Source organism: Pyrus communis, chromosome 3, assembly GCF_041283825.1.
Source record: "Pyrus communis isolate YQ-2024b chromosome 3, ASM4128382v1, whole genome shotgun sequence".
Classification (NCBI taxonomy): domain Eukaryota; kingdom Viridiplantae; phylum Streptophyta; class Magnoliopsida; order Rosales; family Rosaceae; genus Pyrus; species Pyrus communis.
In genome coordinates, this window is record NC_142567.1 from 27,554,484 (window position 1) to 27,571,490 (window position 17,007).

The window sequence follows — 17,007 nt, forward strand, 5'->3', positions numbered from 1 at the left end:
GGATGGACTAAACGAGGGCAGATAATTTATTGCACGACCGGTTAAATTTTAATCCAACATAAATGACATGAAAAATAATAAGTTTCGGATCAACATGTTAACGAGTTGAGTAGTTATAAGGTTACCCGTTAATGTGTCAGGACGTTATCAGGTCATCCGATAAGATATTGTTTTTTCTTACCAGGTCACAATAATTAATGTAACATTACTATAGATACAACTCGTTCTCTTCTTTTGATTTATTTATTGCAATAGGGCATGTCGATGTGTTTGCAAAATATGAATCGCTAATTTCTTGAAACTCAAGAACAATTAATATAGACACCCCTAACCCATATCATAAGTGTCACTATTATTACGGTCTAGTGTTATTTACATATTTACTATTTCTCTTTAATTATAACTTTATAAATAAAAAGTCTAAAATTTGAATCACTTGAATGACAAGTTTGATTCCTAAATATTATGATTAGCCCCATTAATTGTATGGTTGAGCCCAAATGCCCACTTTTTGGTGTTGAATATCTTTGAATCAATATTAAATGTAAAAAAACTATATAGTCTAGGAAGAATGATAAATATTACAAATTTATAACAATTTATCATTTATACTATATTGGGAGAGATATTTGAGCAAACATTGAGTTTTAGAACAAATACTTTCAATCACTTCAGTTAGGCCTTTAATTACTTTATAACAATATCTTAAAACTAGTAGTCATTTCAGATCACATCAACACAGAATAAATGCTTGACACATTTTCATACATTTATTGGCCATCACAGTTCATAATTTGCGTAATTCTTTACAATTATTATTGGTGTTGATTTTGTTCATTTTCAACACGGTTGACATCGACTTTTTTTTTTTTTTTTTTTAATTTTTTATTTTGATCCTGACTTTTTTTTGTTCCTACATTTATTGAGAAAGGTGTGTTTGCGGATTGTTTTGGTAAATCTGAGCTTGTCTTCTTCATCTTAGGCGTGCTTTTGCTAGTTCGCATTTGAATTTCTAATCTTGACGGGTTTCTGATTTTCAAATTAATGGTTCTTTATTACTTCATTTTGCAAGGTTTTGGTAAATGATGTCCCAATTGTTGTTTTATCCTTACCTTTCTATTCTCAATGACACAAATTTACACGAGGGACCAGGGGGATCTTTTTAGTATAATAGGTCTCCCTGCATTTAGAGATGTAGGTGCTTCGCATACAACTATTATCGAAGAATTATTTTGTTCTGCAGTTTAATATATAAAAAAATGTAACTACAAAGAAATTTCTAGTCCAAATATATGATATTCTTAGAGTAGTGTTATCCACACACTCGTTTTTAATTTTTACACACCCTCTAAATTTTCGACTGTCATATAAAATAAACTGAAAAAGATTACTGGCAAAAAATTAGCAAGAGAGTATGAAAAATAAAAATAGGCCAATGTGAATAACACCATCATATTCTTTTTCTTTCACCCGAACTTCAATTACCCCTTTCCAGAAACACGTGGCCACAAGACAAGGGGTGTTGTGGAGGGTAGAGAAACATGCACCACGCCAGAAGATCAAAGCCTTCCTGTTCCTCATATTTAAGTTGGGATTCAGAAGAAAGAATGAGTGGAATGGAGGTTGTTTGACGTGATTTTTGCATGCAATTCGTAATCTGTTTTGTTGGTGACATGCATTGCAGGTTAAGTGATTAAGAGAGTGATTAATGTAATTACAATTTACATGCATACAAACATTAAACGTACACATAAAATGTTGGATCCGGTGGACGTGGATATTGCAGATTCTGAATTTCTCACCAACCAATCAGATCCAGATGACTCTTCCGACTCCGACATTGATAATTACTGCTTGGCTTTTACATGCAAGAACCGATTGTTTGGTCGCCAGAAGCCTCTTCATGTTGTCCTCGGCGCTGGTGTATGTACGTAAGCTGTAATTGTAAATGTTTTTTTCTTCTGCTTGCTGTAAATTTCATGCTTTTATTAACCTTAAAGTGAAATTAATTAATTCTTTCAGCTGCTGATATTATACTTTGGAGAAACAAGCAGATCTCAGCCTACATTTTTATGGGTGCAACACTCACATGGCTTCTCTTTGAGAGATTAGGATATAATTTGGTTGTGTTTCTTTGCCATGCTTCATTGCTTTCCTTGACAGCCTTGTTCTTGTGGTCCAACTTTGGTTCCTTCATCCATGTGTGAGCTCCTTAATTTTGTCTAATTTAATTTTTGTTTAGGCTAATATGCACAAAAAAAACAAACGGTTAATTACAAACTATACAAAATAGAGCTCGGAAGACACTGAACACACAATACGCTGTGCATTAACCACGTTTTAATGCCCCTTTATTGTATATTTAGGGTTCCTCTAGTTTTATGAATTTATAAGCGCCTTAGTGGTTCTTCTATCTGCCCATATTTCCTTTTTTTTAAAGGAAAACTAATGAAAAGGGCTTGAAAATTTTTAGTTTTAACGATAAGAACGAAATAAAGGGTAAAGTGAGTAGTACTAGGATTGACTTTTTAGTGTAAAAATGTGGTTTTTCGTTAAAGTGAACAGTACCGGGAGCTTTTCGTTAAGGTTCCCTTTTTTTAATTGGTTTTTTCATGTGTCTGTGTTATGATTTCTGGATAGAATATGATGATGAAACAGGTCTGCACCAGAAATTCCAGAGATTGTAGTACCACAGCACCTGTTTATGAGGACTGCTATTTCCTTGACAACTACATATAATCAAGCGTTAAGATCATTTGGGCATGTAGTTTTTGGGAGAGACATAAGAGATTTCCTCGCGGTACCAACATTTTTTCATACACCTCTAGGTTTTGTTTATGCTGCAAGAATAGTAGGTTTTGATTGAACATGAAACTTTAACGTGATGAACTCGTTTGCAGGTGGCGTCGACTTTGTGGGTTCTCTCTGTCATCGGAAGTCGGTGCACTTTCTTAAGCTTTCTTTACTTAGGTTTAAATCAGCTCCAACTGTTTCGTCTCTGCCATAGAGCTTTTAGTCCTTGGAAATCTCTATGATCAACATTTACAAACGTTGATGTTGTTTGCAATGTTTACATGAGATTCCTCTTTCTTATTCTTAAAGAAGTTCCTGAGAGGCCTTTGTTGATCCACGATTCATGTTTCGACTAATTGTTATAAATAACATCTTGTTCTTGCATCGAAAACTATAAATGTCGACTAATCTACTAACATTGCATTTTGTAAAATGAAAAGTATCATTCGACTAATAGCTAATTGGTCGTTGTCTGCTAATTATGTTACCAAGACGAGTACTGAATTTTTCGTTTTGGTTGGTCAGTGTTTGTCATACTGATGATAGTGCCGCGTTGTACGATAATCTTGAGGATAGCGTGGACAGCATTGCAGAGAAAGCGCTGATTGTAATAAAGAAGCAGTATGCAGTGTTGGATGAAACAGTCCTTCAGAAACTCAGAAAGAAAGTAATTTCTAACAAGAACAGAAAGCAACCAAAATTATTTGCCTGCCTGACTATTTTTGAAGTTCTGCTGGACTCTTCCTCTTCATATAGTCGGTACAGTTCATATTCCGTTCTTGCTGGTTTTGTTCCCTCGGGTTTTTTCTGATCAAGGCTGTAATGATGATGTAGAAAATATGTTGCTTTCTATGTGTTTCACTAGTAGTCTTGTTTAATTAGTTTTCCTCGAGGAGTATTGATCAAGAAAAGTAATCATTCATCTTCCTTGCTCGATTGAAGAAAATGTATTCGTTCATATTTCGGTTTTCTGATGTGAATGCAATGTCGAAAGCTATTACATTAATCGCGCATCACACAAGCAAATTTCTTCATCCTTTTGGACAGACAACTTCTTCAATACTCTCTTCACACATTAATAGGCAACTACACAAGTTTATTACATGAGGTGCTAACCTTGCAAAACATCACATTACCTACATGCATCAACTTCAGCTCTAGTTAGTAACAGATGACGAAATCCACGTTGAGAAAGAAAAAAAGTGATTTACGCTTTGCTCCCCTCTTTCGTTCTTGGCGGCAAGAAGGACCCCCACCACCCGGATTCATACTTGGAATAAGGTGCTACCCATTTCTGTGGCTTCTCAAACTCGATAGTGGTTGGATTGGAGGCTAACGCTTCTTCTAGACTCTCGGCTTCAAAACTTTCTGCTAACACTCTGTCCAGTCTCAGCTTCATAAACCTGCAGCCGCAAAACATGATCAGATTCAGAGACATTGCCCCCATTGTAAGGGTCACAACTTTCATATTTCTACTTATGTACAAACACATGAAGATATTTCTTATATCGAAACATCAGGTCATGTAGTTTGTTTAGCTGAGGAGTTGTTGCTAGCATATTTAAGGGTGTAAGTATACGCTTCAATCATGTAGAATCTCATCTTTACATGGTTGTTACAATGTAATCCTTCTCAAGGACTTCGACTTTCGAGGATTATTGGTTTTCTAAAATCATATCGTAGCTCTAGTTGCAGGAGATACTGGATTCAAACATCACTCTAAACCCCCTTTCCACCACTTATTTCTAAACTTAAAAGATGCAAGGTGAAGATGCACATGTATGAATATCTACATCCACCTCTCCACGCGCAGGATAAGGCTGCAAACTAGAGACAGTGTTAGCTAGATACACAATTCTCGACTCATCTTCAACAACTTAAACTTTCGGATTCTTGCAGTTGTCCGCGTTCTACCATAAAGATCGATCGAGTCTAGAAACTTAGCATCATCAAACTTTGTCACAAGAGAATTGGACACTAACACACAACAGAAATTCCCAATTGAACCTCTGATTCTGCTACATCACTACTTAACTAACAAAACATATGAATCTGAAACAAAACAGCAGTCAGAAAACAACAAATTGCAACCGAGCAAGTTCGCAATAAAAAACTTACGTAATCCAAGGACCGTTGGTCGAAACCAGAGCCACGGAAGGCCTTCCTAATCTCTTAGTAATGTTAGGAAACTTATCCAAGAACTTAGGCTCGATCACAAGCCAAAAGTCCTGCTCTTTGTTCTTCTCTCCATAGTATCGAAGCCTCTCACACAACTGCTCCTGGAAATGCTCCTCGTCATCGAGCATAAACTTCGCATTTGCAACCACGAAATAGTACCTGCTCGGCTTTTCCTGCATTCAGAAACAAAAAGTTTCAAAATTTACGGTCTCGGATGAGAAAATGAAAAATTAAAAGGAAAACTTTTTATGGGTTGAAGAGAGAATTGGACCTTGTCAGCGGAGTCGGAGGAGCTGAGCTGGTCGGATTCAACGGCGGCAACGAATGTACGGACGGAGGAGGAGGAGGATTTGAGGGCGGCTTTGGGATTGAAGGAGAAGAAGTGACCGCAGCTGGAATTGGCCGAGAGAGGAAGAGCTAAAGATTTGGGCTTTGGGTTTTGGATATGGGAAATGGCGGTGTTTGATTTCGGCTTCACGACGGCGGCAGCCCAGCATGCCTGACTGAGAGTTGTCATGGCTGACATTTCTCCTTCTGGTTCTTCTTCTTCAGCTGTGTCTTCCTTGCTTCGATATAACAAGCTGAGCCAGCCTTATCCAGTGTTTATCTACATTACTTATCTTTTTCCTGATACAAATACATATTATATATGTTTTTAACTTTCAAGAAAATTAGACATAGGAAGCAACTTATATGGTATATGGACACCGCTATTGTAATGTTTCATCTTAATAATATAACGTTGTGCGAACAAAAAAAAAACATAGGCCTAAAGGGAAAGTTGAAACCTAAAACGAATTGTGGTGCAATTCGTATAATCATTTTTACTTCATACATATTTTTTATTAATTTTTATTTATTTGATTTTCTTCAATTATTTGATCTGACACTGTACTAACCTTGAGAATTTGAAGGCTCTAAACAAACCTTCGAAGCGGGGCTCTAAAATAAATTAGTGTGTTTATGATTTGATGTTTGTTGAGGAAATGCGACAAACACAAAAGAGTTTAGCCGTTTAGGTTAGATGTATGATAATCTGTAGTATGACAAAAGGAGTAAACAAGTTTATTTTTCAGTCAATAAAGACATACTTGAGTCGTTTAACATTTTACTTTTTAGGAAACGAAAATTTCTAATTCTTGAGATTCTAACATTCGAGGAATATTAAAAAAAAAAAAAAAAAAAAAAAAAAAAAAACTGTTTGGCAAGTTAAAAAATAAAAAATAAAAAATAAAAAATAAAAATAAAAAAAAGCATTAGCTCACCTCAAAAGCGTAAAATTCTATTCCCAACGGTGGCTTCCACTGTCAGATCTCTCATTACACGATCGTCCTCCGTCGCCAGAACCGCCTTCCTTCGTCCTTCCTACTTCTCCACCCCCGCCAAGAAACCACCAATTCCAGCCCTTTCCTTTTCCTTAACCTCCGCCGCCGGCACCATTCATTATATTTTGTTTATAAAACGCAGACAGATGGCTTCGGAGAGCTTCAAGTTCGGGCCGTACAATATCGACAGGAGGGAAGTGTTCTACTCCACCAAGCTATCCTACGCCCTGGTTAACATGCGCCCTCTTGTTCCTGGTACTTTTCTCTTACTCTTAACACTGAATAATCAAAGCATGAAAATTGGATGTAGAAATTGCAATTTTGATGACCCAATTCTCCTTTTTCTTTGCAGGTCATATCCTTTTATTTGCTTTGAAATTAAATTTTGTGTTGGGATCGGTGAATAAATGCATTGTTAATATGTTATATAAGAAAAAAAAAAGTTGGGAAATTTTCTGTTTTTAGTGGCAATAGCCTTAGTGGGTTAAATAGTTAGTTCGAACCAGCACCAGTTGCATAGGTATGATTGTTGTTCGCCACTACGGTAAAGAGCTATCTGTGGGAAATTTCCTTGTTTTTGTGCCCTTTTTCTTGCTTGGAGAATTAAGGCAGTATATGAGTTTTATTACTGATTGATTGGATCATGCTAGTGAGTAATGAATATGGATGTCAAAGGAAAGGGTGTTGGTTTTTCGTTCTGGACTCGAAAAGGAAGAGTCTTTTATCCAGCTTGATTTTGGGTCCGAAAATGTTTTCTGTGGCACCAAAATGTAAGCAGCAGATAGTAGATTCAGCTGGTTGCAATGCTTGAGTCTTAAGAACATGCTACTAAGTGCATCCCTTTTTTTTAGTAGATATTGACTGGTCTCTTTCGGACCACGACTCTGTATATAGTTTATCATGGACTGATATGTGTGCCTTACTTCCTTTCTCATCTGCATGTGTTGAAAGACACCGGCAGAAGGATGACCAAGCATTGTGTGTAACTGTGCGTGCAAATTATACCCATTTTATTGTGGAATTATAATATGCTCGATTCAATCTTGCTTGACTTGACATCATGTACATGTGCTTGTCTGCCCAAGGCGTGAAGTGAAGCGCTTTGTTGATCTCACTGCTGATGAGACAAGTGATCTTTGGATCACAGCACAAAAGGTTGGTAGCCGGCTTGAGAGTTACCACAAAGCATCATCTCTCACATTTGCTATTCAAGTAAGAATTTTTAGACTAACTTTTTTATATTAGTGAACAGTATTTCTGTGTTTGGCCTGGTTTTCAGACAGTTATTTTGCCCTTGAGGTCTGTTAATGATATTACTAATAACAAAGTGATCGCTTAATGCCTTATATTTGTCAATCATTCTTGTTTATCGACACATAAAGCGTACATTGGTCATACTTCGAAACTTGCTCCAAGCTTTTAGGTTCCTTTTCACTTCCATATCACCCAGCAATTATGCTTTGAACTCGTTATTTGAGGCAGAGCAGGTTACCCACTTTTCGTGTGGTATTCAATGGCGACAATTTTACTTTGTGATGTTTGTTGGGAGAAGGTCCTTAATGCTGAAGTTCATATCTTTGAATCTGAAATTTTCGTTACTGCACATTGTAATGGTTTCATGTCCCCCGAAGCTAACTTTGTCCTCTTGTTGGAACCTTAGGATGGACCCGAAGCGGGACAGACTGTACCCCATGTTCATATTCATATCATCCCACGGAAAGGTGGCGACTTTGAGAAGAATGATGAGATTTATGATGCAGTAAGAATAGAACATCTGTTTCAGGTTTTATTAACACTTACTAATTCGTATATTTTAGCCTCAAGTATTTACTTTTTCTTTGTTCAATGCTATAGCTAGATGAAAAGGAGAAGGAATTAACGCAAAAGCTTGATTTAGACAAGGAAAGGAAGGACAAAAGCCTCGAGGAAATGGCACAAGAAGCCGAAGAGTACAAAAAGTTGTTTTAGAATGTAGATGTTCCGATATGCAGCACAATATGTAATTTTTTTCTCGCCGGATGTTTCCATTGTGTTTGGATGGTTTACTACAATTGTAGCTGGATTTGAGTCGTAGCTGGATTTGAGTCGGAGCTTGATAGTTGTAGCCAGATTAGAGTCGGAGCTTGATAGTTGTGTTAAGTTGTTGACGTCCGTCGGCTCCCGGTTTATGCTCATTTGTATATGTTATCTGACGACAGTTTCATCATACATTCCAAACAGATTCAACCACAAGTTTTCTAAATTTCAAAAATGTACCATTATACAACATGCTTTTGGAGAAAATTTCAATTTACATTGTAAAAAAAAGGGAGTTTTAATGAAAAACTCACGGTACTGTTCATTTTAACGAAAAATCATATTTTTACATTAAAAAGTCAAATCTGGTACTATTCACTTGACCCTTTATTTTGTCCTTATCATCAAAACTCAAAGTTTTAAAACTATTTTTATTAGTTTTCCTTAAAAAAAATGACGCGGGATCGATAGGTTCTGCTTCTCCAATGGTATGTTACCGACCAAGTTATAAGACAACTGTTTTAACAACCAAAGATAAGGAAGAAACTTGCAGATGTGCGCCTAGCCACATTGTCAAAAACCCCAAGTCCAAAGACCTCTTTTCCGGTGTTTTCGCACGTTATGTTAGTTTAAAGTAGAATATGGCGCATATATGGGTATTGGGCTGCGGTGGTTGGTTTCTGTGGGCCTGGGGTTCCGAAGTTTCTTCCTCAAAGAAATGGCGGGAGAAGTTGGGGATTTCTGACGCTAATATATATATATATATGTATTATTATCTGCTTAATGAAAAGCGAAAAAACATTTCTCAAAACTCCTAAAAAAAGCAGCTAAAAACTCAAAAGTGCTTTTCTTTCCTCCGAAAAATCCTTGCCGACTGATCGTCTCAGCAGAAATGCAGTCCATTCTCAAGGTGAAGGACCTTATCTTCTTCTGCTTCTTGTTTTCTTTTCTTCATTTTTAGTCTTTTTTTTTTTTTTTTTAAAATTTTAGTTTTGTTGAATTTTTGGGTGTAGAAATATTTTGGGTTTTCTTCGTTTCGACCGTACCAGAAGGAAGTGATTGAGAAAATCATAGAAGGAAACGACTCATTGATTGTGATGGCCACCGGAAGCGGCAAGTCGTTGTGGTAAAAGCTTCTTCCTTTCCTTTCTCTGTCGTTTGAGTAGGGTTTTAGAAGTGTTTGATTTACTGGGTTGTTTTTGTTGACAGCTATCAGGTCCCTCCGTTGGTTGTCGGAAAGACTGGTGTTGTTGTGAGCCCTCTTATATCCCTAATGCAAGATCAGGTGAACCAAAGATTGTTTCTTTTTGTTGGGTTGGTTTTTGTTTTTTGTTTTGGTTGAATAATGGTATATAATCATGTAATTTAATTCTGTTTCTGTTGAAGATTAGTAATCAGTAATTGCGTGTCGTTGGAAGTTAAATGAAATATTTGATGTTTGTTTAAAGGTAATGTCTTTGAAGCAACGCGGAATTAGAGCCGAGTTTATGGGAAGTAGCCAAACTGATTCCACTGTCCAGAGCAGAGCTGAAAGTGGTCAATTTGATATCTTGTACATGACCCCGGAAAAGGCATGTTTGGTTCCTTCAAGGTACATTGCTAGTTTTATTTGCCATATATCAGTTTCAAGTTTCTGTTCTGTTTTGCACTTTGTGTGCTATATTACAATTACAAACATGAGCTCGGAGTTTGGACTAGTGAACTAGGACTACTGTGGTCATGGACGTACGATGATTGTAGATGAGAACTTTATATTGTAGTGTCTGCCATTATCAAGATTTTGTTGGCATATGGAAGGAGTTTAGTGGATTTTTCAATGTCAGTATTATATTCTAGATTATTTATGTATCTCACAGAAATTGGTATCCTGACTCTATGCCTATTTGCAGTTTCTGGTCCAATTTGCTAAGTGTTGGACTCTGTTTGTTTGCTGTTGATGAAGCACATTGCATATCGGAGTGGGGCCATGATTTCAGGTTACTGATATTTAGTGGTTCTTTCTAACGTAAATCGTAATGACTTGATTTCATAGTCTTTGTTTTTGAAATGTTGTGACATTTATTTTGGCATCATTCTCCAATTTCTGGCTAGAATGGGATTGAGATCAACAAAATCTCTAAAGCTTAAGTTCCTTTACTGATCCTACTTCAGTTTTAAAACAAAGTTGCCTAGTCTTTGGGTGGTGGTACTATGGTTAGTTTCTTGTTTTCCAAATTACTATTTAATGCATATTCGTCCACAAGTGTTTTTTCAGTCAGAGCTTCATGTGTCGATTTTGTTCCTTGTATATCTATTTCTCACCTTGTTTTATGCCTATAATTATCTTAATGTTACTTGTAATCACTAATCTTCATCATCAAAGCATTTCTCGTTGTGGACTTTACAGGGTAGAATACAAGAAACTAGACAAGTTACGTGGCCTTCTTGTTGATGTTCCATTTATTGCCTTAACTGCAACTGCTACTGAAAAGTATCTCTCTCTCTCTCTCTCTCTGACTTTGATGTTCTTATCAGCTGTTGCATTTCTATTCGGATATTGCTTCCGTTTATTTAAAATCCTCAGAATTCAACTGATAATATTTACAAACATTCTTTATTTCTGTAAGCCGCTTGTATTATCCGCTTTTGGTGCCTTATATTACAACAGAAATATTTTCGTTTCTTGTACTAGTTTCTCTAATTCTGCTTACCCCTGGAACTTCATAACTTGGCAGAACAACCGTGGGAACTAGGAAGTGAGCTATTGTCATCTAATATTTTTTATGTTTGCTAGATCCTAGAGAACGGTGGCACAAAACTATACCTTACTTGACCCATACTCTTATGATTTTTGTAACTTAACGTATAGGACTATAATTCTCTTTCAAATAGGTGAAAACTGTAACACACTTGGTGAAAATTGTGATGCACTTGGAGACCCTGCATTATTTACTTTGATTTACTTTTAAGGTTTTTTTTTATTTGTTTTATTTTTTTTATTTTTTTTATTTTTTATTTTTATTTTTTAATGTTATGAAAACTTCAATATTTATCTTTTCTTGTATTCATATTCCAGGGTTCGGATGGACATTGTTAATTCCTTGAAGATGCAAAACCCATATGTTGCCATAGGCTCATTTGACCGGACAAATCTGTTCTATGGTGTCAAGTCATTCAATCGTGGTCAATCATTTGTTCAGGAGCTCGTTCAAGAAGTTTCAAAATTTGTGCGTTCAGATGGTTCAACTATCATTTACTGTACGACAATTAAAGATGTTGAGCAGGTACGTTCTTTAATTTCGTTTTCTTAACATATGTATTTTTGTGCATGCACTGTATCTGTGTAACTTACTGTCTGCATTATATCATGTATATGATAGTTTTTATCAATGTCTTGTTTTATTCATGAATGAATTTTCTGAAGAACCTGGCTTACATTCTTTTAATGTTTTTCATTACCTTCCCTAGGTATTCGAGTCACTCAAGGAGGTAGGTATTAAGGCTGGAATCTATCATGGTCAAATGGACAATAAAGCTCGTGCAGAGTCCCATAGGTTCTCATCGTATTCCATGTGTATTTAAAGTAGAATTTATAGTTGCTCCTTGTGCTATCAATGTAATTGTTGAGTACAGCACCCTTCCATTTCTTAACCTTGCATTGCATCGGATTTTACATGATGCTTGTCATTCTTTTTCATCAGATTGTTTGTACGAGATGAACTCGATGTCATGGTTGCTACAATTGCTTTTGGAATGGGTATTGACAAGCCAAACATAAGGCAAGTGATACATTATGGTTGCCCAAAGAGCTTGGAGTCTTATTACCAGGAAAGTGGACGATGCGGTAGAGATGGTATTGCATCTGTCTGCTGGCTTTATTACACTAGAAGTGACTTTGCAAAAGCTGACTTTTACATTGGAGAGCTACATTCTGTAAGTGCTTATTTTGTTTCTGTTCTAGGATGTGGCTAAATATTTTTCTGCCTCATGAGTTATTGTGGGCTTCTAATCACCAGGAAAGTCAACGTAAAGCTGTTGTAGAGTCGTTGATGGCAGCACAACGGTACTGCTTACTGACAACTTGCAGAAGGAAGGCTTTGCTTGGTCATTTTGGGGAAAAGTTTCCAACTGATAAATGCGGTATGGATCTTCTTTCTTTATTGGAATTCCTGAGTTCAGACCCCCCTAATTTTAGTGTTGAAGTTTCAAACTGCATCCATGTACTATAGTTCAATCATCTGCCTTATTTACTCACTGCTAGCTTTTGATGCTAGGATTTAAATTCAGTGCTTTTTGTTTCAATAAAATATTGGAACTGAACTTGACAGAGATGATATAATTTCATGTTAATATTCAAGGGACTACTTAGATTAGATAGATTGAAAGTTTTTATGACAGTTGGAGTTGTTTCATTAAATGTTTTTAGATTATAATATTAAAATGAAACATAATTGTTTTATCGCTTTAGCATCAATTCACCTGCATCAGTATTCCATGGTAGATAATCTTTCAACTTAAACTGAACCAATTATTATGCGGTGGCTTAAAATTGTGTTTGTAGGTAATTGTGATAACTGCACTTCCACAAAGAGGGAGCGAGACATGTCTAAAGAAGCATTTCTTCTAATGGCTTGCATTCAATCATGTAGGGGTAAATGGGGTCTCAGTATGCCTGTAGACATTCTTCGTGGCTCTCGAGTGAGTTTTAATGCATTTTGATTTTGAAACACAGTATACCATGTTTATCATCGATAAAAAGGTGCACAAGTAATTACTACGAGAATGTTTAGCATTTGATGATCTGGAGGTCCAAAGAGTTGAAGTGTATGAATAAAAGTTGGTTTTCCGTGGATTCATTCTTCTCTCTTCTACATTAGGTGATGTTCAAGGGAAAAAATGTGAATCTTTAGCCTTGTGTTTTAGCTTTAGTGATATCTCTGTTTGCGGTTTTCAAAAGACAGTTATGTTCTTGCTAACATTGAAGGAATAAAATTCAAATTAACTTAATGATATAAGGTTATAAACAACATGTGAGTGATACAAGCTGAAAGTTGTAACGAAAAAATTATTAAGAATTCCTAGAAGCTAATTGTTTTATACGGTTAGCTTCTGTTAAACGCTGTTCTTTCTGAAAGGTCCTGGTCCTAAAGTTCTTTAAAGTGTCATTTTCAGCTTTTTTTTTTTTTTTTTTTTTTTTTTTTCCTTTCAACTTTTACATCGTTGGGTTACTCATGGTGATCTTTCCATGTGGCATACAGGCTAAAAAAATTATTGATGCCCAATATGACAAGCTTCCACTGCATGGGCTTGGGAAAGACTATTCTTCGAATTGGTGGAAAGCCCTTGGTTACCAATTAATCTCTTCTGGTATATAAGGGACACTTTCTATCCTGGTCTCCTTGCTCTGAGTATTACTTTTGACATTTTAATACCGGAGGCATATGAATGCTTAAGACATTCACCAACGCTTACATGTTATACTTGTATCTTTGTTCACATAAGCTGATATACTTGCATTTGAGTTATTAACTGATAATTGGTCTGTGCATGAGTTAAAATGCTCTTTTTAATACAGGTTATTTGAGGGAGACAGTAAAGGACATATACCGAACTGTAAGGTATACTCTTTTCATTTATTCTACTTTTGCGAAGGTAAAACTTAATAATGAATCTCTTTTTCGACGTCTATTTAGTTTTTATATGATACTAAATGCCACCAGAAATGACCCTTCTCTGTCATTAATAATAGGTCTTCTTCTTTTTCTTGAATTTCAATTGCAAAACTCGAAAAGAAAATGATTGAATTTGAATTTTCTTTTTTCATGCATCAGTCTTAGTCCAAAAGCTTACCAATTTCTTAGTTCTGCTGGACCGGATCATCAACCACCCCTATTCTTGCCGTTGACCAGTGAAATGGTCAATGATGAAGACAATAAACATGCATCAGGCGAAGTTGGAGAAATTAAGAGTTTGGCTACTCTGGAATGTGAAGGATTCTCAGAGGTTGGCAACTTAATTGTTATTGTGTTTATTCACCTCAGTTACTCAATATTTTATCCGTATGTTATACACATTTACAATGGTACCTTTTTTACGCATTTTCGTTTTCTCTCAGGCAGAGAAACAACTCTACCACATGCTTTTAGAAGAGAGAAGGAAGCTCGCAAGAAGCCTTGGAACCGCTCCGTAGATCTCTTTTTAATTATATAGTCAAGACCACAAATTCCAAATATTTTCTCTCTTAATGTCTTAAAAGCAATTTTCATTTTTTTTTTTTTTACCGAAAACATTGAGTTCATCCAAATTTTACTCTTTGCAGATATGCTATTTGTGGTGATCAAACGATTAAAAAAATTGCTTTAGCAAGACCATCTACCAAAGCAAGACTAGCAAACATCGATGGTGTCAACCAGGTATGTCTTGCAGAGAGCAATAGCAAAGTTTTCTGTATGTATATCTCCATTCTCCAGTGTGATAGTTAACCAGGATCTAAATCATAATTGGCAAACCAACTAAACCCTCGTAGTTTAACTAATAAAAAAATTTCCTCTCAAAATCTTTAGTTCTTAACGACAAGGATTTGATACATTGCATTTGTGTTAAACAAGTTTTGATGCAGATACATGTTTTGTGTTTTTCCGACTGAATGTAATCTGTTTGTACTAATCGTGTCCTTTGGCTGGCAAAGGACTCGAATATGTACAGATCAATACTTGGTTCACTATTCTCAAGCACACTTTTCTGATGGCTTCCAAGTATTGAGAATACTGGACATAGGCACGAGTAACTGGTAAAAAATTCGTTGCAGGATTGAACATGACAATGCCTTTCCACACGCCATAATTCACGACAATAGAAGCACTTTTCGTAAAAGTTGATTTTATAATGGCTGAATGCTTGTCAAATGCCTCAAGGGAGATCAAAATTCAAATCTAGAAAAAAAAAAAAAAAAAATTAAAAAATTATCCAAGATAGCATATAATCTATACTACCTTTATCTCGTCCTTAACAATGTCCCGGATCTGCTTCCTGCACTGAACAAACAGTTGGCCGGGGTTCTAATTCCACCAAGTCACAAATAGCACATTCAGCGATTTTTTTTTATCTAACTGAAGCTTCAATGAATTATCCTACTGAAGCTTCAATGAATTATCCTAGCAAAGTAAATGATATTTTTCGTTGTTTCATATAAGTTTTCCTGCTCTTTTTAACTTTTCTAAATAAGAAGGCTAAATGTCATCTTTAATTCTTTATACATGCAGCACCTTGTAGTGACTCATGGAAACAATTTTCTTCGGATCATTCGGGATCTATCACAAGGACTAAATCTTTCATTGGATGGAGAGGCAACCGTACAAACTACTGCTATTACGAGAAAAGTCTATCCAGTACCCAACCAACCAAGAAAGTTAACGCCAGCAAAGTTTGAAGCCTGGAAATTGTGGCATGTTGAGGGTTTGTCGATTCAGAAAATTGCTGTATGTTTTCCAATATTCAGTATTTACTATGGATTATTATCTTTTCCTTGTACTTCCAATTCTTACATACCTTAAATCTTTTTAATCACAGAACTTCCCTGGTAGATCTGCTCCTATTAAAGAGCAGACTGTTCTTGATTATCTGGTAGAAGCTGCTCAAGAAGGATGCGAAATTGATTGGATCAGGCTATGCAACGAGGTTGGACTAACGCATAAAGTTCTCTCCGATATACAGTGTGCCATTTCAAAGGTTGGCCCTACGGAAAGGTTAAAGCCTATCAAAGACGAATTGCCAGAAGATGTGAGCCTCAAAACCTTTGCCTTGATTTTGGAGTTCATTTTCAGTTATGCTATTAATGTGACTGTCTAATTGTGTATATGTACGCAAATTTATGTTTTATATGTGCTTCATACTCATATAGATGGGCCATTTACGTGCATTTTCTTTTATCTGTTTGAATGTTTTACAATGCCAGATAAGTTACGCACACATCAAGACTTGCCTGGCAATGCAAAGGCTTGGAGTGTCTCTGGAAGGGACTCCATCTAGCCCCCATGATGCACAAGAAGCTGGTCAACTTCCAAGCAAGGAAACAGAATCGTCACCATGTTCTGCTCGTAAATCCCCCACGGAAGAACCTCTTGAAGATAAGGCATTGGCCCAAGATTCAGTTGCAAGCTCGGGTAAAGTTGAAGAGACCACTTCTCTTCCCTTGACCAGGGGACAAGCAGTAAACCAACCCAAAGCACATTTAGAGGATTTACTCCCAACAAAACGCCAAAAACTTGGTAGTCCAGATGATGAAAGTTCCCTTGCATTGAAGGCAACGGAGAGTTCCATATACGATTGGCTTAAGAACCAAGACGGGGTAAGTATAGTGTCGCGAAATGGTAGGTGATATTATCCTCACTTTTCAAGCGAAGGTAAAACTAACAAGTTTAAAAACTTGGATGTTTGCAGGTCTCTCTCTCTGAGATTTTGGAGCACTTCAGCGGATCTGAAGAACAATCTGTGATCGATATACTTAGCTCCCTTGAAGTTGACTTTCTAATATATAAAAAGACCAACTTGTATATGATTATCTAACTGTAAAAGAACAGGCCGTCTAGTTGCTGAATAGACTTAGTATGTTAAACATGGTTGATCTGAAGTTTACTACCGGCTGTCGGAAAAGAGTAAACTGTTCGTACAGCGTTTGTGAATCCCTAAAATTTTAGGACCGATCAACAACTAACCC

General features: G+C 36.3%; 4 protein-coding genes across 5 annotated transcripts; 3 read left to right on the forward strand and 1 right to left on the reverse strand.

Moving 5' to 3' along the window:
• The first annotated feature begins 1,611 nt into the window (after positions 1-1,611).
• Positions 1,612-3,184, forward strand: LOC137716014 (reticulon-like protein B2). The gene is made up of 4 exons (XM_088691612.1): positions 1,612-1,927; positions 2,023-2,203; positions 2,659-2,800; positions 2,901-3,184. Exons 1-4 carry the CDS (start codon positions 1,726-1,728, stop codon positions 3,033-3,035), a joined length of 660 nt encoding a protein of 219 aa, XP_088547738.1. The 5' UTR covers positions 1,612-1,725; the 3' UTR covers positions 3,036-3,184.
• A 661-nt stretch (positions 3,185-3,845) lies between these two features.
• LOC137716016 (protein YCF54, chloroplastic) lies at positions 3,846-6,554 on the reverse strand. Its single transcript, XM_068455402.2, has 4 exons — positions 6,237-6,554; positions 5,243-5,598; positions 4,912-5,144; positions 3,846-4,196 (listed from the first exon to the last, which is right to left on the reverse strand). The coding sequence occupies exons 2-4, from the start codon at positions 5,495-5,497 to the stop codon at positions 4,001-4,003; spliced, it is 684 nt and encodes a 227-aa protein (XP_068311503.2). The 5' UTR covers positions 5,498-5,598; positions 6,237-6,554; the 3' UTR covers positions 3,846-4,000.
• On the forward strand, positions 6,420-8,562 carry LOC137715644 (bifunctional bis(5'-adenosyl)-triphosphatase/adenylylsulfatase FHIT). 2 transcript variants are annotated; one of them, XM_088691613.1, is made up of 4 exons: positions 6,420-6,554; positions 7,363-7,508; positions 7,957-8,055; positions 8,151-8,562. In XM_088691613.1, the coding sequence occupies exons 1-4, from the start codon at positions 6,443-6,445 to the stop codon at positions 8,262-8,264; spliced, it is 471 nt and encodes a 156-aa protein (XP_088547739.1). In that variant the 5' UTR covers positions 6,420-6,442; the 3' UTR covers positions 8,265-8,562. The 2 variants fall into 2 exon arrangements, with proteins under 2 accessions (XP_088547739.1, XP_088547740.1); XM_088691614.1 differs by having other exon boundaries at positions 7,363-7,451.
• A 502-nt stretch (positions 8,563-9,064) lies between these two features.
• On the forward strand, positions 9,065-16,963 carry LOC137715187 (uncharacterized). Its single transcript, XM_068454426.2, has 20 exons — positions 9,065-9,222; positions 9,326-9,438; positions 9,522-9,597; positions 9,761-9,903; positions 10,202-10,288; positions 10,699-10,782; positions 11,368-11,575; positions 11,760-11,845; positions 11,993-12,224; positions 12,308-12,431; positions 12,853-12,989; positions 13,550-13,658; positions 13,867-13,909; positions 14,123-14,294; positions 14,407-14,477; positions 14,611-14,704; positions 15,554-15,769; positions 15,861-16,070; positions 16,246-16,638; positions 16,731-16,963. Exons 1-20 carry the CDS (start codon positions 9,205-9,207, stop codon positions 16,854-16,856), a joined length of 2,742 nt encoding a protein of 913 aa, XP_068310527.1. The 5' UTR covers positions 9,065-9,204; the 3' UTR covers positions 16,857-16,963.
• The last annotated feature ends 44 nt before the right edge of the window (positions 16,964-17,007 follow it).